Below are 25,419 nucleotides of genomic sequence, written 5' to 3'. Positions count from 1 at the left end.
ATATAACCATCCACATTAACCCTAAATACAAGATAATTACAAGTTCCCTTTCCCTAAGAACATTGCTAATAATATTTCGCCTACTTTGAATTTCTTCACAATTTAAGCCTTATTCAGTCCTGTTCCTGAAACACTGGCTTTCATGCTGTATATATAAACAGAAGTGTTTTCAGAGGCATCTACTGTTCTTAAATGACTATCCATAAATTTCTTCTAAGACTGAGGCAGTGACTCCACAGACAGTGGAACTTCAGCTCTGCATGATGTTAACAAAGGCCAAGATTTTTCCAACTGAATGTGAAATAGAATTCATTTTTTTTAAAAGAAAACAGAACAAAAAAACCTAGCCAAAACTGGTCACCATAAGCACAGAATGTAAGACACACAACAAAATCCACCGCATTAGTTTTATATTAAAATAAAAAACAATAATGAATTTATTTGTGCAATATCTTAGGTTTCAATATTTTTTGACAAAAACAAAAAAACAACAACAACATGTGAATTATTCATGATTAACACAACGGAAAAATAAAGCATATTCAGTTACATCCATTTGAAGTAACTTCCTTGGGGTAAATAAACATGTGATCCTCAGTGAAGAGCAGCATTGTCTTTGAACTTCTTAGTGTATGTTTTTCAAAGCTGCTGCTTGACTAGATAGAAATGCAAAGGACTCACAGACCATTTTTTGCATTGCTTTTTACCTTTAGCTATAACACAGATACATATAGCACTGTACTGTATAATGCTGGCACCAGAATAAATGCTCCATAGCTGAATCCCTCTTGGGAATTATCTTCAATACAGTACCACTACTAGTAGAGTACCACTATTTTGCAAATTATAATTATTTTGTTAATTATTTTCATTTTTTTTTAAGTTAATCTACATAATTTAAAAATTTAATAGCATTTAAGCAAACATTTCATGACAGGCATGAATGAAAAGCTGCTACTCAAGGAATGGACGACTGAAATACTTTTAGAAACAATAGCTATTGTAAATTGCGAAACGCTGGAGAAATGTTTAACATTGCAGACAGAATCTGACACTCCCATAACACTTTTACATAAAATGATTGACACCAAAGCGAAGCATGTAATAAAAGAATGTTTTAAATAAAAAAGGCGCAAGTAATAGCAGAAGACAGGAATTTATTTTCAGGGACACATAGACCAGTGTGAAAAATTACTCTGCTATACGTTTGGTTATGAAATTATGGTCAATAAATACCCAAAGTGCAAATATGATCCCTAACGGATGTGGGAGTTTCACTTACACAAAAATGTTCTGAGGGCAGAATGAAACATGATTGGTTCAGAAAGGTAACCAATCAGATCTTGGCCAGATGTCAGACCAATCAATCAGATGTCAGACCAATCAATCAGATGTCTTGGTCCTATTTGCTTAGACCCACCTCCTCTACAATCTAACATAATTCTCTATATAGCAGAGTACAGCTTATGTGAACTCCAAGTCCATCCATCCATTTTCCAAACCACTTATCCTACTGGGTCCCGGAAGCACGAGATGGGGAACAACAACAACCTAGGATGGGGGGCCAGCCCATTGCAGGGCACACTCACACACCATTCACTCACACACCATTCACTCTCACGGGCAATTCACTCTTACGGATAATTCAGCAATTCCAATTAGCCTCAGCATGTTTTTGGACTGTGGGGGGAAACCGGAGTACGCGAAGGGAACCCCACGATGACATGGGGAGAACATGCAAACTCCGCACACATGTAACCCAGGCAGAGACTCGAACCTGGGTCCCAGAGGTGTGAGGCAACAGTGCTAACCACTGCACCACCATGCCACCCCCTGCTCCAACTCATGATTTTCAAAAATGTTCCAATTTGTTCTTTCAAAGCAAACCTGCAGTTGCAAGGAAGCTCCTTCAGGCTATGTCCTAACAGTCTTTGCAGTGGTTTGAACTTTTCTCCTCAAGGGAGTGTTTGCTAGGGCCAGGAGTATGGATAAGTGAGGTCGTGGTGTTGACCTGAATCAGTTCTTTATGTTTGAGTAAACTTTATCTAGTGTATTTTAGCCCTTGGTAGCACAATTGATGTGTTGATGAAATTTAGGGAGTACTGCTTTTAAATATGCATGGTTAAAGTCACTAGCAGTGATATGTACTACGTCTGGATAGGTGTCCTGTTGTGAGTTGTGTCAAGGTGGTAACACAACAAACAAATGAAATGGAACAGTTTATATACCTTTTTTCAAACTTCCTTAAAAGCACCTGTCGTGTCTCAGCTCACCCTGCACCTCCTGACCTCGTACTTCCTCCCTCACAGGTTGTCCCAAACCCAGCCAACTGTTCAGTCTATTCCCTGTAGCTAAATAACACTGCTACTATTGTATATTACATAATAATCATTAGCTTATATGTTCCTTATAAATACGGGGTCTTCTGCATCAGCACAGCCTATCACATTGCAAAACCTGATCAATAACTTGGCTTTCTCTTTTGCGCCAAGTGTCTTCCAGCTAACTCTGGTTCTGGTTCTGTGCCTTCCTTAATCTCAGCCAGCTATTCTTGTCTCAACAGACTCCAGAAGTAACCACGGGTCTCCTGCTGTCTGCCTTGCTAGTCCACTTGCCCCAGTTTGACCACCAACTACCTGTGACTGAAACCTCCCACACATCCTGTGTTCTCCTCAAACAGCATGTACACATTGTTTCATTCTTAAGGCCTGAAACATTGACTGCAATCCCACTATGCACCTCTCCTCTGTCCCATAACAGTTTTCTTTCTACGCTATCTATCTATCTATCTATCTATCTATCTATCTATCTATCTATCTATCTATCTATCTATCTATCTATCTATCTATCGAATCTGATCGAATCTGATCGAATCTGATCTGATCTGCTCAACTCATTGAATATCCCAGTCAGGGTCATGGTGAGGCCTGGAGATCTCAGGCAGCATAGGGGCTTGGGCTGGGGCACACCCTACACAGAACGCCAGCCCATCATAGGTCACATACAAGCAGACAATTACACACACCGTCATACATTGTGGGCAAATTAGAGATTCCCATTAACCAAATGACACATTTTTGGACTACAGGAGGAAACTGAAAACCCCAAAGGAAAACCTGTACAGCATGAAGGGAGATGAAAACCACACACAGAGACCGGAGGTGGCATTGTATCAAACAATTACTTATCTGCTCAGTGGCTGGATCTAAGATCTGAGGGTTTTGGTACGTTTTCCTGACACAGCTTGGCTCTACTGGAAGGTAGAGTTGTATTCCAAAATAAAGCTTCAGACAATACTTGATGATGGCATATAACATTTAAAAAGTAGGAAAGAAATTAACCAGCAATATAAAAAATGAAAGTATTTTCAGAGCCCATTAAGTAATGTCATGTGAATATGTGAACAGCAGGTATGGCAGCTTACTGTCATAGATAATACGAGTATATATTTAACTATTTCGTGTTTATAAAGACAATCATTCCTGTACGTGTATTCATATTTAACAGTCATATATACAGCAATTTTTATTCAGTAAAAGAATTCATTGTGCCTAAAGATTATAGATTATATTCCAAAACTGACTGAGCTGTACTGTAGTTCTCCATCCATTTAGGGGTGTTCATGGGCATTATTATTATTATTATTATTATTATTATTATTATTATTATTATTATTATTGTTGTTGTTGTTGTTGTTGTTGTTGCTGTTGTTGTTTGTTGTTATTATTATTAGACGGAAGAATAGAAATGAAAGTAGAGGTTTATTCTGACTTAAGCTTATATACTGCTAAACGGTATCGACATGATTTGTTCGAAGAACTACATCAAAACAGACAAAAGGAGACACACAGATATAAATGGAAATTAGACGTCAGTTCCATCAAGATAGGCAAGACAGACTAGCGCGACAGAACAGATAGATTTCTTTCGGCAGGGTGCACAAATGAACCGAACCTGACATCATTTTGATTCTTTTGAAATGAATTAATTAAATACCGTACAGAATTTCAGAACAGTTTACTACAAACATATTGACCAGTCTTAAATAAATAGCGAATTTCTTACATGCACGTTGCAGTTTATAATTTAATGTAAATATTGCAATTTGTAACTGGCAGATTATACAGACTGATGTGAAACTTCACGACTGATACATGGCATTGTTCGTTGACAGTTACGACATGGTGAAAAGATTCACTAATGTTACTTGATAATCTGGATGAGTACTGCTGGGCGGTCAGATGATTATCTAAAGGTCCCTAAATTGGGAAACATATTATATTTATGCAAATTAATATTAATTAGTCATCTGACGTGGCTCCGCCTTCAGTCGGCACAAATCAGATCTTGCTTTCCTGAAATGAACTGGCACAGTCCACAACACAGCGAGGACTAGGAGCAGCCTAGGCGCTCTTCCCCTGTCAGATCCAAAATGAATATGTGATCAGTGCAACTGATGCTGCTGATGTATTTCCATGGCAGACACGGCAGCTGGATGAACAGCGACCCGATCTTCTCAAGTCGGCTGTGTTTCAGTTCTTCTGCAACGCCACCAAATTCAGAACAATGACTTTTGCGGATTCCAGCCTTAACGTTGACTTCCCGAAAGGTAACTATCTGCCATTATTATGTTCGATTTCATTTCATTTTTTTAAAGTCAGGGAAGAAACTTTAACATTCAACGTTTACAGGTACTTCAGTTTTGGAAATGTGAATTCCAGTGCACTAAATATAACTGCAGGTTTGGTTAAATTCATAACAGACTGTATTCGCACGTTATGGTGATCTGTTTGTCACCTACTAGGTTTGCAAATCGGAATATAATAAGGATGCTCCTGGAAGTGGTTTAATTTAATTTCTTTCAGATGAATGGTTGTAATCAATTACAAATGATTTAGTATAAATCCGTTTGATCCCGAGTATTTTCTAAAAAGAAGATTTGTTTGGTTGACACGTTCTGCCGATAATCTAATCTAATACACGTCGAAACGAAGACTAAACTTTTACGAGAGCGTTTTCAGAACTGAAACTGCATGATTTAATTGGTCCACAAAATTTTTGAGGGCGTTAAGAAAGGAAATATAATTCTTTAAATGAAGAAATCAAACACTGGGAAATCGCGAATTGTCACCCGCTTTAAAGTGCCTTGTTTAAGGTGCCTAGTCTGGAACTGCGTGCGGCAGCCCGCAGAAACATTGCCGCCCTCAGCAGCTATAGGTGAGTAAAGGCAGCGCTCAGACCTGCTTATGTGCGCATTCTCTGTAACGGAAATGTTACTAATATCGATATACAATACTGAATATATTGATGCGGAGTGCTGAGCTACTTCTAATAAATTCTGTGTCTGCCTACTTGAATATCAATCAGCCATTGTTCTGTCCACAAATGTAAGGAAATAATTATCGGATTAATAATAATAAGATATACCATCCATTTATAGGCCTAACTAATGATTATATATAAAAAACAGTCGATTCAATATTGAATACCAAGTGCAAAATATGTATAGAATAAGTGTAACATGATAAAGAAGTGGATAACATAATTTGAATGAATTGCTCCAATAAATTCTTCAGCTGTTCATTTGCTACTGTTATTTTTTATTATTTTGAGCTCTGGTAACAGATGATTACATTTACATATATTATTCAGAATAAAGACACGGGATTCAGCCCACATTATAACTACAATTCTTGAGTTATATGTCATATGTTATCTTGAATGTGCTGGCATTCATTGGTGGGAAAGGTCAGTATTTTGGTTTCAGTTTAAATCATAACTTTTCACAGCTCTCAGATATTGTTCAGTTAGCAAGGATTTGACACAAAAAGTGCCTGAAACTGAGCTAGTTATTCTGTTTCAAATGAGTGACTTCGATATACTTAGATGGCACAATCAACCCAGCCAACATGCATGTATGAAAAGCTGGTTTTCAGCACTGTATGCCAGAGACGTCCAGTGGACACTGAAGTGAGAAGAGTCGTGCGTTTGGAGGTGGGGATCAGGAGGGGGATTCCAGCTCATTATTTTCATCCTTCACTGATGACAGTGAATGGCTTGAAGTTTGTCAGAAGATGCACATGAAACCAGTGCTATGACTTAAAAACATGGAGAAATGCACAGGCGGCCAGTACAATTTCTTGTGCATAAAATGTATTTCATGCACCTTATACACAAGTTACTTCCATACATCCATCCATCCATCCATCCATCTGTCCATCCGTCCATTCTTTTGTGCTCTTGGCAGCTTGCCATACATGATTTTGGTATTTGATTGGTGTGTGAGGTTTGGTAAGAACTTTTAATGAGTTTTTTTTTCCCCTGGAAGTTCACTGAATTTTGTAGAAAGACGTGGGCTTTTCTCTCATTTATCTTTGCCGATTTATTACACTTTTCACAGTGTACTTTTCATACAAAATAATAGAACAACATGAATCATTAATTTTTCATAAAAATGCTAGTACAGTATTATTATATGAATACATTTCATAGATGTAATCTCTTCTTTTTATCACGAAAAAAAAGGTTCTTAAAAATGTTCTTTGGGGAAAACATTCAGATCCATAAATCCCTTTTTTGCTTGTATGTATATCAAATCTGATCACAAAAGCCCAATATCACAATGCAAATCACTGTTACTCTACTTTGTCAATGTTCCTTATGCTCATGCATTATTATATGTCATCTGGTCTTTGGGAATATATGTAATTGGAAACATGAGCACTGTTTGAGTATGAACATTAGGTACTAAGGTTGTGCTTAGTTATGAATAGTTCCGTTAAAATGTGTTGATTTCCTTTCTGTACCATTTCACACCATTTCAAACCAAAATACTTGATGGTACACAATGCTGTTAAAATTTTGGCTTTTGGCCATTTGCCATTGCAAGGAAGGGGAAGACAAAAGCCAAGCAATTGAAAGAGCAGGTAACACAAGTGGAAACGAAACAGAAACAAGGAGCCCCCACCGTTATTTATGCCAATTTGAAGAATGTGGAGCCATGTAAAAATGGGAGCTGCAGTGTTCATGTGGAGCTGTTTCTGTGGGGGGGGGGAAAGTATGCAGTTTTATGGGACCTAGTCGTAGCAGCAGCTATGACCATCAGCAAACGAGCTTCGGAAAGTGATGGATGGGTGGACAGACACTCATAAGATGTTTTAAAATTGTTACATCAAATTAAGTTTGAAATACAAACTGCAGTGTTTCTTTCAGCTCAGCTGGGCATAACTGATCACAGTGTCCCAAAACTCATTTTAAAATGTTTCAGAACTGAATGAAAGGAAAGTGCAGCCTTGGTTTCTCTGTTCATTTTCCACAAAGCCGCGCCAGGTAATTTCAGAAAAACTGCTGACATTTTACTGGTTTAAAGCAAAGAGGGTTTTAACAGCACAGGGAATCTCACCGGACCTGTCAAGATTAGCTGTTCTCAGAGAAGACGTATAGCTTAAAACTCTGCTATGATGTTGTCACAACATTGTGAAGGACTTATATATTGCTCTGGATGGGAGGTAGAAGTTCGCTAAGGACTTCTTTACAGTCTTTCCCCTGAATTCTCTCTGAGAGAATGTCCAAGTGCCCAATGATAGCTGTGCAATATCATATATCACCAACAACAACAACAAACCATAGGTAACATACTCGGTCTTATAGGATTTCATTTATTGTGGTTAACGTCTGATAAAATTTCTGGGCTACATGCCCTGATATCAATCCCTTCTTTATGGCCTTTAGATTCATTTCTGAATTCAGCATAATGCTCAGCTACCACGGCTCCCATCTTCCTATCAAATGCTCATACATAATAAATGAGTTACTGTCAGGTTCTGTGTGGGACGTAACTAGGCTGGTACATTTGCATGTTTGTGTATGATTCCATTATTTATGTTACTATTTTTATGTTAATTATATGTTATGTTATATGTTAACATATGTTATTATGTTAATATGTTATTGTTTTTATGTACTTATATTTTAGTGTGTAATACACATGTTTACCACATTGTGACAAAATAGTTAAAATCTGATTATATATTAATTTATCCATTGATAACCAGATTATTTGATGTTTTAAATGTGTATCAACACACAGTAACACTTTACTTGACGGGACACAAATAATGTAATAGTAGACTCTTAAGTAATGTATTTATAAACGAGAAACTAAGAAGCTAAGTGTCCCCACAATGTGATAAAAACCTGTTATTTTGACAATATGGTGACATTGTTTCAGTCCCACAAAGGGAATTTTTATTTTAGAAAATCCTATGAATGCAATCAAAATGATATAAAAGACAAAAGCCTTGTATTTTCTTTGGCTGTTTATGGGTAAGGATAGGACTGGGTAGGGGTTAGGGTTAGGGCTGGGTGGGGGTTAGGGTTCTCATAGTTAGGGTTAGGGTTATGCCCAGAGAAATGAAGAGTCCTCAGAAAGATATGAATATGTGGGCTGTTGTGTGTGTGTGTGTGTGTGTGTGTGTGTGTGTGTGTGTGTGTGTCTCAGCCTGACTCCCACTCAGTGGTTTGGTCTGGCTGCCTAACGCTGTGCAATAAAGTTCTGTCAAGCATCCATTTGATCTTTGTCTTGGCGGTTTTGTCATGTTTATTTAATGTACCATTGTTTCTTTTTCATTGGCCCCAGTTTAAGAATCCTTCAAATGTACCTGTTTGTCTGACCTTAAACATTAACTGCTTTGGATACAAAATCGAAATTTCTCCTATATATATATAGATATATATATATATATATATATGTATTTCATTCATATAAATTTCATGACATGCCTGTTTCCTCACCTTTGCTCTTTCATATTTTGTGAGTATCCTTTATGTAATGCTGGACCATTCACATTGGGTTCAATGCAAGTCAAGTCAGACTTTCAGTAAACAAGTAACAGTCTTTCAGTAAGCAAACAGCGATAACACTACATAAAACTGCCTTACCCTTTAGGCCTCCTTTACATTGACACGTAGGTGACTTGTGGCATACACCGTGTGACGTGATGTCAACATGCACAGCCTGCATTCATTTTAAATCACGTTCCCTGTATTAACGAGTAAAACTGAATGTGTCATCATCTTTTTTCTGGTTTCTAATTCCAGTTTCTATGGATTCCTTGGAGGAAGAACCATCTTAAATTTATTCACTATAATTGTACATCAACTGTAGTCCCAACTGCAAAGAAACAATGAGTTAATAAGCTACTATCCCAAAAGAATTAAGGAACAATATATTAACTTATAGACTGATAGAATAAATGTAAATTCCTTCTTGATTTTTTAGTGAAGCGAAACTTTCTAAAGAGGAATCATTTTGTCCCCGAATGCTCACTGCAGAAATCCTTTCTGGCGAGTTTCCATTGCATTTTCTTTCTTTGTCTGATGACTGGCCTTTTGAGAGCTGCTTCCATCCTGCACTGAGACGCAGGGAGCCTCTTCCAAGCAGCACAGGGACCAACCTGGTCTGTATGCCGGTGTCCTTTTTGGTCTAAAGCCAGTGCAGATTTTGCTGCACTATTTCTCTCAAAAGAAACAGCTTATTTAATGGCAAAGGCAAAGGAAGGGAGTCAGAATTTATTAAAATGCAAATGCACAGTAACTTTATTGTTAGAAGTTTATCTTCATTCTCTAAACATTTTATCAATAATGTGCATTTATTGATAAAGCTTGTTTGTTTATTCCCAGACCTCAATCATCTTAGGAAAATAACGTTTGCTTATTTTGGCTCTAGTGAGGCACTGCGTTAAAAAGCAGAGCCATTTCCAGTGAGCATACATAATTATGAAGAGTAATCATTCATTTACAACTAATCTTGATTAAATATTAATAAAGTCATGGTTCATGTGTAAATTAAAAATAATCTGCTTTGAATTTAACAATAGAAAATTTTACAGGAGCTAATTGTTAACTTGGCTTGTGCTGCGTTAACGGGAATCCAGTGCCTAACGTGTCACATCAGTCTGGCATTAGGCAAATTGAAAATTGAGATAGAATTGATTTTCTCCAGTACGAAACTTTTTCCTCTTCTTTCCAGAAGGCACGCAAAAGCAGGATGCTGACCTGTTGAGCAGATGACTGGTCTTGACTGCTTTGCCAGTGGATAATTTGCAGCACATTTCCTTTTAATACTGTGGCGTTAAAATCAAACAACGCTAAGGTGACATTTATCATTCAAAGTTTTTTTTTCTGTTTTCATCTGAAACCTTTCCCTGAAGCTTATTGATTAATACTATTTTAGAAATGATATTTAATTAAGCGATGGTAACAGACCACCCATCAGACAAGATGATCTGCAACACTATTAGTCAATGACAGACACATTCCCAAAAGCATAACTCACTCAAACATCAAGAAATAATAGAGAAAAGAGACACACACCCCTTACTGTATAGTGCAGAACCAAAGGAGAACAGGAAAATGCAAAATACAAAACACAAAGGTCAACACAAGGTCAAACAAACAAACACACTATTTCAAAAGAGTAACACATACTAAATGCCCCCCACAATATGATAAAAACCTGTTATTTTGACATTGTGGGGACCATTTTTCAGATCAAAAACGCAATCAAGAAACTAAAAATGCCAAAAGTCTCCTATTTTGTTTGGCCGCTTATAGTTAAGGTTAGGACTGGGTGGGAGTTAAGGTTGTCATGTAGGTATTAGAGTTTTCCCCATAGAAATGAGTGGAGAGTCTCCATAAAGATATAAGTACAAACCTGAGTGTGTGTGTGTGTGTGTGTGTGTGTGTGTGTTGGTCCAGGTATACCTTACCTCATGGGGACCAAATGTCCCCACAACGTGATGAATACCTGTTTTTTTTATCTTATAGGGACAAGTTAGTTGAAAAACCTCTATTTTATAAAATCCATGACTGCAATGTAAAAACTAAAAATGCAAAAACTGTTGTGTTTTGTTTGGTTACTTATCTTCATGGTTAGGGCTGCGTGGGGGTAAAGGTTGTCATAGTTAGCATTAGCATTTTTCCCATAGAAATGAATGAGCGGGCCCCAAAAAGATAAGATTACACAACTATGTCTGTGTGTGTGTGTGTGTAAAATATATAAACCAAAACCAATCTTTCCACTTAAAATACAGAACATGCTGGTAGTTATATAATTCTTGCTATGAGCTTATATTGTAACTAGGTTTGGCTTCATTATTCATAACTGCTTATCTAGCAGGCTTGTGGTGAGTCTGGAGCTTATCCCAGGTAGCACAGGGTATGAGGCAGGTGAGAGGGGCTGCCATTCATACGCACCCATGCTCTATGACCAATTTACGAACACGCTTCACCTAACCACATGCTTTAGGCGTAAAACCAACACACCTGGAGAACACCAGGAGAAACGCGTGCAGAGCATCAAGAATTGAGCCCAGATTTTCCTGTAAATTCTATATCACAAAAACCCTACACATTAATCCGAGGACCGCAACATGTACGCACATGTAACGCTACGCTACAGATTCAGATATGGGGGAAAAAACCTGCCTCAGCGCTCGATACAGAGAAATTTAAGCCCTTTTCCATTACCACGGACTGACAGGCTGGCCGTAGATGATCCTTCAGAAAGTCCCAGGTCTCAGCTGTGCGCTATTATTCAGCAAAGTCTGAGTTTCAAGACTAAATGTTTATGAGAAAAAGTCTCTCATTACAACTTCGAAAAAGAGGAGATAAACATTATTAAGCTGGTATTTGCTACAGCGTCTTATCTCCCATATGCATCTCCTACAAATTTATAGTGAAATAGAAGCCAGTACATTCTTATCACTTATTCATGAACCTACGTTAGAAAAATTTGTGGCTGAAATGGAAAAGGGATCATGCGTAGATTAGGGGGCCTTAAAAGTGCTGCTGTGGCAAATCAAGGCATGTTGTGGATGTTGCGGAGATGCTGTTCTCCTGATCCTGTGGTGCAGCCCTTCAAGTGATAATTGTACCAAAATCTGCTAATGGAAATGAGACAGGTGTCTGTGCACACATGCGTGGGTGGGAGAGAACCGAAGATAATGGCAGGCGGTGCTGTGACACAGTTCTCTTCTTATTTTGCGTGTGATTATTTTAGCAGAAATTGTCGAATCTTAATATTGTTCTGAATCTGCTGATGGGGATTTATGTATCAGTTGACTTATTTGAGGTTAGAGAATGTTGATTAAAAAAGAAAGATGAAAGGAGCCTATCAGGACACAGGAAGGTGTGGGGTTCCGGGGCAAATCTGCTTCCATTCTGTACATAATTATTCTATAGACACTCTGTCTATTATTGGCTGTACCCAGTCCTTACATTTTGTATACATACTCACACACTGTAGAATAAAGACACCAATACAGTAAACCTAGGCAAGGTATATCTGCATTATTATAGTAGTGATTGGACACAACCCATATTTTAAATTCTTAACATAAAGAACCTGAAAGCTTTACAGTGAGAGAATTCTCTCTGTGGGGTGGAAGTACTTTGCTAGGACGCAATAAATTGAAATGAATGGGAGGGTCACTGGAGCCTAAAACGATGATGTATTAATAATTAATATATATTGTGTGGTCCAGCAGGTTAAGACTGTGTTCCTGATCAGAAGGTTGTTGCTTCAAATCCCCTAACCGCTAGGGAGATGGCTCTGTTGGGCCCTAGAGAAAGGCCCTTAACCCCAAATTCTCCAGTCGTTTCCTGTTCTCTGATCCCCACTTGTATGTGTGTTTGAACAAAATCTTCTTAATTACTGAAAAAATTTGAACCTGCCATGCCTGAGCCTTCTACATCTGTTTAAGGAAATCCATGCACTTGCTTAACCATTTTATGTCCATTTCATTGTGGATTTGGTTAAATGTATTTAGAAAATGTTACAGTATTTCATTTTTGAAGTGTGAAAGGAGAGGTTACTAAGCAGAGCTCTTTCATGATACTGTAAGTAGTTCTGCTATGACTAACTGTGAAAGACATCTGTGAAGTGTTAAGTGTGCTGCTTATGGCATCAAAGATTACTCATGTCAAGCACTTAGGTGAGTAAGATGTTACTATATAGAAGGCAGACATTTCTCTGCATCTAAGATGAGTTGGTGTCCCGTCCTTCCTTGCGCTTGTAGCCTCCAGGACAGGCTCCGGACCCCTGTGACCCTGCATAGGAAAGGCAGTTACAGAAGATGAAAGGATGAATGGATGGATCGAACGATGGATGGATTTCCATGCATAATAGAAAACTTTTTAGAAACGTTCTCAGCTTTCTGTATTCCGGATTTTGAAAAAGGTAGGCCTCCTTAAGTTGCCCTTATACGGAAAGGAAAAGGATGCTAAAAAGAATAGAGTTATATTTGTGATAGATATCTCACATATTTTATGTGTAATAATGCTGCCTTAATAAGCTAGTTGTGTAGGAATATTAGCAGTTATGGTTTGTCTGTGAATAGAGGAGGCATCTGTGGGAGTCTAAGCCAGCTGGAAAAGAAGCTGTATGTGGTCATTTTGGCAGGAGAGATGCAAAAATGAGAATAACTCAATGAAACAGTTAGAGGAGTACGCTGCCAGGACTTCCAGGTGAATCCTGTCCTTCAGAAGCAGAACAGTGGGAAACCTTTGCTGATGGTGCATTTTTCCTTCACATTTTCGTTACGCGCAATATTTACGAACGATAAATTAGATTAGCGACTTTACATTTCGAGTGGGTATAGGTCATTCCACTAGCTCTTGTCCAGCTGCCAAAAGTAATCCCTCTGAGATTACAAGCATCAGGTCAAGGACTTAAGGAACAAAGTTAAATTGGTTTGATGGCCATTTTTTATTATATGCCCAAAAAAGATTTTCAAAACTCTGACCTTGTCCTGGACACTTCAAGGAAAAAAAATAATTCTGTAGGATTATGACCATATGAATATCTGAGTATTTTTCAGTAATATTTTTAGTAGTATTTTTCAGTAGAATTTATTTGATGCAGATGCAGACAGGTGACTGACACTGTCTATTGAGTTGCTTCATTGTTTTGTTCATACTGGGCCCTCTGGATGGTTTTTCATCATCCGGCTGCTAAAAGTATCTCTAGCATGAAGGGAAGCACTTTCTCAGTCGTGGCGTGAATCAGGGAGTCACAGCAGGATTGTCAGTAGTTCAGGAATGTATAACAGTCTTCAGTGCCATTAACAGTATCATCTGCCACAGCCTGCAGAAGAAACCAGACACTGAAACGCCGGTCTATTCTGAGAATCATTTGCTGGCACAGTTTTCATTGTGCTACTAAACCCTGTTAACACGTTATTTATATAACTGTTTTTCAGGAATTAGCATGAGCCCTGTACCTTTCTTCCCTGTGTCTTCAATGTATTATGTATCACTGTATGCGTTATATTTCCTAATCAGTGCTAATTTGACTTTTGGGAATCGAGTACATATCATATAATACATTTCACTGACCGGGAAAAAAATTGACCTCAGCAAAACACTAGTCGTGGTAGAAATGACCAGCTGTCAGCATATCTGACCCAACTTATCCTTTGTTCCACATGTCATCTTCATGGTTGTTGGTAGGATAGTACAATGATCTCTGACTAGCTTCGCCAATTTGAAATTGGGGCATTGCACATGGTTTGCAGTAGCTGGGACATTGAAAGGGTTCTGATATCTTCCTCCTCTCTGTCATCAGTAATCGATAAATAACAACTGGTCGTCTCTGTAGCAGCAGCGGTTTCCTGGCTAGATGCACTGCGCCTATCGGGTGGTATTTATTTAATAGTGTGTGAAAAGCTGCTCTATAATGATCAGCTTTATCATCAGTGCTGCATTGCTGAATCCTGCCAGGTGCTGCTGGATGCATCAGCTGGATGAAGGCCAGCTTTATAGCTATGGAGTCCGAATTGTTTCTGTCACACACGCTCAAGGACAATGTTTTGGAAGAGTGTCACTGGCCAACCAATATCCAGCAGGCTTGTTGCTCTGCTTCGACATTGAGATCAACCAACGGATGGAGTTCCTGCTGCATAGTGGCCAGCTACAAGCCACAAGCGCTCAGTCAGGCTGGTCAATGAACACATCTGCGATGTCATTCGGGTCAGACTGGTGGATAAATATATTAAGCTGGGCAAGGAAGAGGCAAGTCCAAAGCTGGCCGCAATGTCAGAGGTCAGGTACCATCCCTCTCCCCACTACCTCAGCAGGGAGAGCTGTGTCAGTTGCCAGCTCATTTGTATTAGTGCCTCGAGGCTCAGGCGAGGGTCCAGCAGCTGCCACTGGCTGTGACCTTGCAGCTCCTGTACCTTAGTCAGCTTCAGCACAATTGGCCAAGAGGAAAAAGTCACTGAGGTAGAATCGCTGATAGTGCTTAGCATTCAATGCCAAACGGTTATACGTTTCAATTTGGGCTTGAGAAGTATCAAGTGAGCAGCGATTAGAATGAAGTTTAAGTGTGTCAACTGTTCAAATTATGACAAAATAGAGAATAATATTTGGTAACGCTTTACATTAACTGCACCTTCATAATGCCTGTATTATGCGTTCATAGAACATTCATAAGCAGCATGTAAGTATACCTTAATATCCGAACATACCTTAACAGTCTAAATATACATTGATTACAAATATTATAGGATCACAACAAACATTATAATTGTGCAATGTTTGTTATTACTGTATATTAAAGCTGTTTGGATGTTAAGGTATACATGCTGCTTATAAATGCTCTATGAAGGCATTACAAAGGTGCACTGAATGTTCTATGAATGCATTACAAAGGTGCACTGAATGTTCTATGAATGCATTACAAAGGTGCACTGAATGTTCTATGAATGCATTACAAAGGTGCATTGAATGTTCTATGAATGCATTATAAAGGTGCAGTTTATGTAAACATCGCTTTTTTTAATGGGCATGTTCCATTTGAGAGTCAAAACCATAAAGCACCTCTTTACAAACAAAATACTGGCTCCTTTTTGCTTTTGCCCTTGAGTTTAATTCACTTGTAAGTAAATGAAAACACATTTTTCTCTCATGGGATTATACAAATATATAGAAAACTTTATTCATTAGCATTCTGCCCTTTATCTCTTGGTCCTGGACGCAGCAGCTGAAATCCCCACATGTGACTATGCGGTTTTTTATATCATCTATTCAATGATCTGGTACCCTACTCTGAAGCTTTGTATCTATATATCCTTCACAGATGGTACTCCTGAACTATAATTGTAGTGTATAATATTGTGTAAATATACACTTACTAGCCATTTCATTAAGAAGAGTGTTCTAATACCAGGTGGGACACCCTTTTCCCTCAGAACATCCTGAATTCTTCATGCCATGAGCTTAACAATGCTGCTCCATGTTGACATGGTTGCATCACGTAATTGCTGCCGATGTGTCGGCTGCACATTCTCGCTGTGAAATCCGCCCACGGAACCGGCGCTCACTGGATGGTTTCTCTTTTTTCGCTCCATACTGCGTACACGCTGTGGCTGAAAATCCCAGGAGATCTGCTGTTTCTGAAATACTCAAACCACCCCGTCTGGCACCAACAACCACGCCACAGTCAAAGTCACTTAGGCCTCAGTTCTTCCACTTTTAATGTTTGATCTGACCATTCACTGAAACTCTTGACCCCCATCCGCATGATTTTATACATTGTGATGCTGCCACGTGATTGGCTGATTATATATTTTTGCATGAATAAGCAGGTGCACGGGTGTTCCTAATGGAGTGGCTGGTCAGTGTATATCTACCTTTTATGAAAGCACTAGCTTAGTTACTGCTAATGCGTGGAGTCAGCATACATGGTGCCTAGTGATATAAATGGAAGACAAATACCAGAAGAGATTAGAAGTGACTTCATTTTGGTTCATTTATATACAGCTGAACATTTTACTGGGGGAATTTAGGTTAAGCGCTTTTCTTAAGGGAAAAACAGCAGGAGACTTTTGGAACTTGAAATGAGTAGTAATATCTACTCATACATGCTTAGTACTACCTACTCATATATGCCTAGTAATAATTACTCATACCTGCCTAGTAATACTTACTCATACCTGCCTAGTAATACCTTTTTCTGCATATCATTGTAACAGGATTGTATTTAGTGTGCAAGTTAAAATCTGAAAGTACTGACAAATTAGAAACCCCCTCTAAAATCAGTATTGTTTATTCACAACTTAATGACAGATGTATTTGCTTTTTATGGTGGCAATATTAAACCTTTTTGAGCAATTTAATAAGGAAGGTTTTAAATTTATTTTCTGTAGTCATCTCTTAACTCTTAGATCTTAATAAATTGTCATTTTATACCCGGAAAGATTCAGTTGGATGTTACTTTGCTTATCCGAAGACCATAAAGATCGAAAATCTTATTCACTTGTAACCACTTTAGAGTGAAATTAAAGGGCATGCTGGAATACATCTTTACTGGCATGTGAAAGTATTAGACATTGGGGGAAAATGCAAAAACTCACTTCAAGAACATTCACTTCAACTTGTCAAAATGATTATAGTTGATTTCCTTTAAATCAAACCTTAGATATGTCCTTAATTTTTTCTACAGTTTATATATGATAAAATATTCATTTTATTTTTCAACAAGCAATACACATGAAAGCAACATAAAACAGCAATACTGCTTAATGATTTTAGTGCTAAAAATGAGTATGTGTACACAAAACTACTTTTCTGAAGTCAGTGTTATATAATGTTCTTTTGGGTCGTTCGCACCCAATCAATAACAACGTGTTTATGTTCCTCCCTTTGTTTTAACCTTGAGATCCTCCTGGCTTCTGTCTACAGTTGACCTTTGGCACTATTTTTGGAAATCTCGCAGTGCTGTAGCTTTTTGATTTTTTTTGCATAATCACATTTTCAAAACAGAGATCATGCTCTCTCCGATATTTTTTTTCCCTCGTATTTCACCATGCATTGTATTCAGTTTCCTTTCGTCCAATGTCTCAAAAAATTATGGGGCCACTGACAAATTTTACATGTAACTTTATGTATTCACGGGCCCCTGTGACGTGTCGGGCCCCCTGAATCCGCAGGGTTATCCATTTCCCTGCAGTGCCCCTAGTCTGGCTCACCTACTTTGCACTGTCCTATCCTGCACTCTTAGTTTTGAAAAACCTTCCCCCAGTGCCTTGCTGTCTATATGCCACACCATCTTCTTCTTCTGCTTTGTTATTTTGTGCCTCAATATGCCTACATATGGACTGTATCATAATAAAGCATTTGACTTTACTTGACTAAGAGTAAATTTATAGGCCAAGTGCATTAGGATCCCTGTCCTGTAGGCTGACATCTTTCGAGTTTTTCAGTGCAGCCGTGATTGTTCGGAGCTCCTGACTGCAGGATGAACTCTGTTTAGTCTTCCAAACTCCTCCTACACTCCTGCCTGTCCAGCTCCTGTTCCTTCCAGTGGTTATGCCCTCTGACTGGCACACGCATTGGCCAGCATTGTGCGTTCAGCATCTGTTATGTTCACCAGGGAAGTCAAACTCTTTGTAGCGAGCATAAATTATGGATTGTGCTACCATGCTAAAGATTTAAAAGAAATTATTGAACATTGATCGCCCCAGGCGTTTTAAACAACGTTTGCGATGTGCCCTCGTGCGAGCAAGCAGACGCGTGTTTTTTGCACAAATCCATAAGTCCAGCATCTCATTATATTAAGAAAACATAAAGTAATTAATCCTAGACTAATTTCAAATTTTAGGGGAAGCTACCTCATAGACCCTTGTCATAAGCATTTAGTGTGCGTTTCACATCCACTCTGGTTAATGGCAGATTAGTCTGCATTCATAAAAGAGATGCCAAAAATAAATGTTTCAGATGACATGCGGGTGCAAATTAGGTCATTGTATTACTCATTCATCCTAAAAATAATCGTTTAGACACCTTTTCCATTTTTTGCACTGTGTGTGGTGTGTGGTTCCGCAGGTTAGGAATCTGTGACTGTGATTGGAAGGCCACTGGTTTGAATGCCATGGATTGCAAAGCAATTTCCCCACTGGGCCCTTGAGCAACGCCCTTAACTGTACCTGCACCAGACAAAAGCGACTGCTAAACATGTAAGGCAAAGGGATCTGCATTCTAAATTATACGTTTAAGAATTTATCAAGTGTGTAATTAAAAGATTATTTTAATTTCCTTTTTAAAATTAAAAATAAACATTGTTCAAAGTAATTATTGCATATGTAAATAGAATGGAAATGTTAATATGCAGAATTCCTGTTTGATGTCATCTTACTGCATAATGCAAAATCATGACAGGATTTTTTCAAATGGATATTATTTCTTGCTGAATTTTCGGGAATTACAAGGTCAAGGGATCTTTTGGGCCCCGAATTGCCAGCTCAAATGCACACTTCACTTCCCAAAGAGACGCACAGAAAACATGCCCAGAGTGACCTGTAGATGTCTGTGGATGGGGCCGCAGTGCCCTCTAATCTGTTTCATGGCTGAGGAATCCTCCCAGGTTTTGTGCAGTCAAATCAGTCCAATCTCCTTGAACAGCTCAGCAGTATGAACGGTCTATTTTAAATTTGCCTAAAGTGTTTTTTTTTTCGTTTTTTATTCCCATTTCCTACTCCAGTTTTAATTATATTTTTCGTAGACCGGCCCTATTGCTTAGCAAAGGAAGAAAAGTATAATGAGGCTAATCAGGATTTTTTTGTAGCCATTCAACTATAACTTCAGCATTTTACTGGCAGTTTTATTTTTATGCCTTCTGTGAAATTCTACATTTCTCTACCCAATATGCCCCAGATTATCATTCTTCCAGCCACCAATAAATCCATACAATGACGCTCTCTGGGGTCATTTTCTTTACTGGAGTCTGAGAGTAATATGCCACATTCATGAATATATTATGTTTGAATATATCTGAATAAATTCTCTGTCTTATGAATGTGTGTAGCAATACCTTATACCTTAATGCTTGAACAAATGACCTTTTGTGTATAATGTAAATCACCTCTTGCCCTTAAAGCTGGGATTGTGTCTTTCTTCGTGGTTTAAGGAAATTAGATATGGCTTGTGAAGGATATATAAACCCCAGCATACTAATCAGAACTTGTATCTGTATGTCTGTGTGTGTGTGTGTGTGTGTGTGTGTATGTGGAGAAGCATGGAAATGATTGGATTATATTTATCCTACAGAAAAACGTTGTGCCCTGTGCTGCCAGGGATAGGACAAACTCATGGGCCCTTGCAGCCCTGCACTGGGTATGCATTTGGAAGACTGCTGGATGCAGGGACGGATTATGGGTTGTGTGGGCCCCTGGGCAAAACGTTCGCGAGGGCCCCCACCACCACCACCACCACAATTCAAGGGCCCTTGGCAGCCAAACGCCCTCCCTTTAGGGTCAGGGGCCCTTGTAGGCAGAGGATCAAAGAATGTAGGCCCTCTAAAATAGACAAACGAAAACACATTGTTGATAAGCGTTGCAAATTGTTTTGGGCTAGGGGCCCCACGGGCCCCCTGCACCCCAAGGGCCCCTGGGCAGCGGCCCCGCTGGCCCGGTCCGTAATCCGTCCCTGGCTGGATGGCTGGAAAGGGTGCAATGCAAGAGACACACAGAGATACAATAAATATAGATTAAAAAGCAAACTTAGAGTGGGGATGAACATGGTTAGAGAGAAGCAATAGAAAAGCAATAATGTGATACAAGTGAACGCAATCTGCAGTACTTATCACTGAGACGTTCATTTCAGTCCTTCTTTTTTCACAGCATAAAGACCTGTGCTGGCACCAGAGGGCTCAGTACCCACATGATCTCTCACACATCTGCTCTGCCAGCCCATAATAAGCTGCAGCAGCTCTTGCTAGGCTATAGCGTTGCACGTTCTATTTTGTGTAAATAGCTGTGATGTGCACAAGTTAACCCAAGCACTGCTTCTATAACATTCTACATCACAATTCCAAATTAAATTAAATGAAATCACTGTCAAAGAAATCTAAATGTATATTATGTAAAGGTGTATGTATGTTTCTGTACTTCTGTAAATACTGTCCGCATACAGTACACAAATTAGAATTATAAACGAAAAGCTCTACTAGCATTTATTGTCCATCTCGCTGTCCATCTTCCAACTGCTTATCCAGTACAGGGATCATGAGTTAAATTCTGTTATGTTCCATTACTCTGTTTTCACTACAATTAAATGGTGTCATGTTTTCAACAAGACTATTATCCACTGTGGGCTCCACCTCATGGATAATGAGAGTGAATATAGATTATTGCTATGGAAAAGGTCCATCTAGTCCAGATGATGTCCTCTGAAGCTTGACAGAAAAGTCACTGTGGAAGTAATGAAGATAAACCTGAGGAACCACTGAACAGAATCAGAAATAAATAATATTGCTTTTGGTTTTTCAATGGAAAATGATGTTTCAAGCTGATACAGGTCTTTTTAACAACTGTACAGGATATTGCTACGATTTTAGAAGCTGTTGCATGTCATTTTAAGGGCATAGTAAGATTCAAAATCTTACAAAATAAATAGTTCACTGCAAAGGTGAATAAAAGGGCTGTATTGCAAAAGTTCAGCTTTAATTAATCTGACTGCTTTGCTTAGTCATTTAATGCTGATCTTAACAATGTGACCAATTAATAAGGCAATCCTGTGGAAAATACCACAGCTTGCAATTCGATAGATTCTTGCTGCTCATTCAAAATTTGCCTGGATACATAAATTGTGTCATTATTGCCTTGATGTTTGCTGAATATTGAATGAATGAGCTTAACTTGCAGTATCAGGTTATAAGGGATAATTTACAACAACTGAGAACTGAGAGAAATATTTTTCTATTTATCGTAATTTGTGAGATAAGGGAGGGCATCAATGTTCCTGGGGCAGAGCAGGGGTCAAGCCCCTCTACTCAGCAACAGTCATTACCAATATAAAGCATTCTCTGTTTCCTGTTAGAGAATGTGAGAAACTGAAAACTACATCTAGGCTCAGTTCAGATCCAGAAAGTGAAAATCCAGACCAAGATTTTGTTTCAACCAACCAGTTCAATACAAAGAGTGACAGTCACAGCGTACTCAACTGGTTGGTTGAAACAAAACCTTGGTCTGGATTCTTATTTTCTGGACCTGAACTATCCACCCCCTATAGCCTATAGTATCCCCCTGGTTATCCGCGTCGCTAGAGCCAAAATGGCTGTCTTTGGTAGCGACTCCACAATCCCAGCCCGGCAAAGACAATCACAGCATCACAGTATAATAAACTCAGTCATTCCATCATTTAGTTGTTATGTTGCATGGATCCTTTTCCCAACATTTTATCCTATATGGGATTTTAAAACAACACTAGGCAGGCGCACAGTCACACACTGTGGGCAATTTATATATTCAAATTTGCATACCTGCATAACTTTGGACAGCAGAGGAAAACCAGGATTCCCAGAAGAAACCAGCACAGCCGGGCAAACACTGCACATGACAGGGACAGGAGTCCAGCACCATATTTTATTCATCATATTATGAAAATGACATAATTTAACATGCGATACAGAGTCAATCAGCTTTGAATGCACAATAACCAAGGACCCATTTCATGCTTGTCAAATTAATCTAACTTCTGGCCATTCAGAAAGCGGCATCGATTAATTTGTTTCACAAAAATTTTTAATCTTGAATAACATTGCAAAGTTTTGTTTTTACTTGTTAAAGGAGAATGGCTGAATGCTTGAAGGTTGCCTTGAAGGCTTTGCTGATGATTGTGCATGCTTTTCATCTCGATTCAACACTTTCTACTGAAAGGGAAATGCACAGTCCTTGTAAGCATCGTGCAGAGAATCAGTGTGGTATTGCTCTTCGCTTCCGCCCGAGGCACGGATGCAGTTAAGCTGTTTTGCAGAATGAAGTTCAGCTGAATAGAGAATGTTTGGTTATTTTAAATGTGCAATTCACACCCCTGTGTGCCCAGCTGAGGCTAGTTGATTGGGCCCAAGAATCTCATTCTCCCATCACCAAAAAAAGACTCACTGGCAGAGTCATAAGTTTATATTCCCCGTGTGACATCTCACTGCAGTAAAAGAAGAACAATCCAGTTTCTCATAGCAGTGTGGCCCAGTGACTGTCTATTTAAATGCAATTACTGGCAGCTAGTTAAATCCTGGTCTGGGTCTTAGGGGGCCTGGAGACCACCAGTAGGGAATATACCCTAATATTTCACTTTCACTTGTTCCGTCTTTCATGCAAACCACAAAACATATCTTTATCTTTTTTTGTATGAGGAAAAAAGCCTGCTGTATATTTCAGTGTATTCATTCCTTTATCGGTTTAGTCAAGCCACAAATTCTGTAAAAGGTTTTATCAGTCTATATCCTTTAAATGACTAATTTTATTTTTTGTCTTCCTTTTGGTGATACATTGTTATATTACTATTAATTACTATTAGAAATCTAATACTGGTACTGTGACAATTTAACTGTGTCCGAGACTTTAGTACAAGCAGTGAATTGGCGTCCAATGTAATGATGCAGTCAGAGTTTCTCTGGCTTAGCTAGCATCCGCTTGCTATCGTTTCCGCGTCTGTTCCACTAATGCTGTTGAGGAAGGAGGACATTAAAATGGGGTGTCATATGGTACAGAACAGAATATGTAAAAGAGCTGGCTCATTTCTCTTCTTTTGTCTTCATGCAGATGTTCCTTGGCCCCGCCGCCGTGTTTTTCCCTCCCCCACGATTGCCACAGAAGATGTCGGGTGCATTCTTCCTTCTCATTGGGTGTGATCTCGAAGATTCTGCTCTGGTGCCCCAGTTTACATTCTAAGCTCCAGCCAATCAGCTCCTGAATTTGTCTCGCCTTTAAGCCCCTTTCGGTCCTCCTCCATGGCTTGCCTGCTGGTATCTGTGATTCTCCTGGTTCTGCAGATGCACTCAGTGCCCCTAGAGTGCCTCCTCGAAGGAACGGAGGCCCCAGGGGAGCATTTGGACCTGCGGACCGGAGATGTAATCAATGAAACCCAAACTGGTTCCCCGGGGACAACCCAACGCCTGCCGCAAAGCATCATAATCGGAGTCCGCAAAGGCGGCACGCGAGCCTTGCTAGAGATGCTGGACATCCATCCCCAAGTTGCTGTTGCCACCACCGAGGTGCACTTTTTTGACTGGGACCAGAACTATGTCAAAGGCCTAGAGTGGTACCAGGGGTTAATGCCTCTTTCGCAGCCACACCAGATCACAGTGGAGAAGACCCCGGGCTATTTCACATCCCCCCTAGCCCCGGAGCGCATCCATGCCATGAATAGCTCCATAAAGCTGCTGCTCATTCTTCGGGACCCAATCGAGCGCGTCATTTCTGATTACACCCAGGTTTACTATAACCGCTTGGAGAATCACAAGCCCGTACAGGCCATTGAGAACATCCTAGTGCGCAACGGGGCCCTCAATACCCGCTATAAAGCCATCCAGCGTAGCCTGTACGACATGCACATGCACAACTGGCTGTGCCATTTCCCCCTGGAACAGATCCACATCGTAGATGGGGACACACTCATCCAAGATCCATTGCCTGAGCTGCAGAAGGTGGAACGCTTCCTCAGCCTTCCACCTAGAATAGTGTCATCCAACTTCTACTTCAACCAGACCAAGGGGTTCTACTGCATCCGTAGCGATGGACGCGAGCGTTGTCTCCATGAGTCCAAAGGGCGGCCACACCCTGCAGTGAACAGTACAGTGCTTCAACAGCTTCGTTCTTACTTTAAGGAGCACAACCACAATTTCTACAGGATGATCAAGCGCTCCTTCAGCTGGCACTAGGATAGGCCTGTTAGCCTGTTTCTTTCTTCCCAGTTGTCACAGCCCTGCTTTGAGGGTAAAATGGACGGTCAGTCCATTAGTGGGGCATGAAGTGGGGTGATGGATGGAGCCCAAGGAGCTGCAGGAGGTGAAAGCACTTAATCCCTTCTGATTCTCCTGTGAAAATGCCTTTAAATTGCTTGTGTCTACGAAACAGTTTTATATAGGAATTAAACTGAGGAAGCTTCAGTATTCATCCCTGTACTGTATGTGAATTCAGATAACTACAAACGATTTTGTGTAATCAATGAACTTTTTCCTTTGTTTGATATTCTTGTATTTAATAAATGGTTCTGCTTTAAATGTAATTTTGGGCTTGTATTTTCTCTCTGCATTTTTGCCACTTATTTTAAATCACATTAAATGAGGACGCGTGGAACATATTAAGATAAGCCTTTGAATCACAGCAGTAGCAAGCAATATTAATGCGGGAAACGTTTGCCCTAAAGCAGCATTTTGGTATAACAGGGCTGACTAATAGGTTTGGACTCTGAAATTAGTGCCTCCAGAAAATTTAATCAAATAACAAGTCAGCAGAATAATATTTAATAGGATGCCTCAACTTTCTGTGTGAATCATTCTTACAGCATTACCAGACCTCAGACCCAGGCCAAAATTTACTCCTAAAACTCAGAAAATATTAGTCATGTTTTTGTAGCATG

General features: G+C 39.4%; 1 protein-coding gene across 1 annotated transcript; it reads left to right on the top strand.

Annotated features, from left to right (window-relative positions):
• The first annotated feature begins 4,378 nt into the window (after window positions 1–4,378).
• Window positions 4,379–25,065, top strand: hs3st1l1 (heparan sulfate (glucosamine) 3-O-sulfotransferase 1-like1). The gene is made up of 2 exons (XM_049009832.1): window positions 4,379–4,609; window positions 23,601–25,065. The coding sequence occupies exon 2, from the start codon at window positions 23,789–23,791 to the stop codon at window positions 24,716–24,718; it is 930 nt and encodes a 309-aa protein (XP_048865789.1). The 5' UTR covers window positions 4,379–4,609; window positions 23,601–23,788; the 3' UTR covers window positions 24,719–25,065.
• The last annotated feature ends 354 nt before the right edge of the window (window positions 25,066–25,419 follow it).

Source organism: Brienomyrus brachyistius, chromosome 3, assembly GCF_023856365.1.
Source record: "Brienomyrus brachyistius isolate T26 chromosome 3, BBRACH_0.4, whole genome shotgun sequence".
Classification (NCBI taxonomy): Eukaryota; Metazoa; Chordata; class Actinopteri; order Osteoglossiformes; family Mormyridae; genus Brienomyrus; species Brienomyrus brachyistius.
Note: the sequence above shows the minus strand (reverse complement) of the source record. Positions and strands in the feature narration are given on the sequence as shown.

Excerpts from the sequence above, each read along its gene's own strand:
- hs3st1l1 (XM_049009832.1), top strand. The coding sequence starts at position 23,789 with ATGGCTTGCCTGCTGGTATCTGTGATTCTCCTGGTTCTGCAGATGCAC.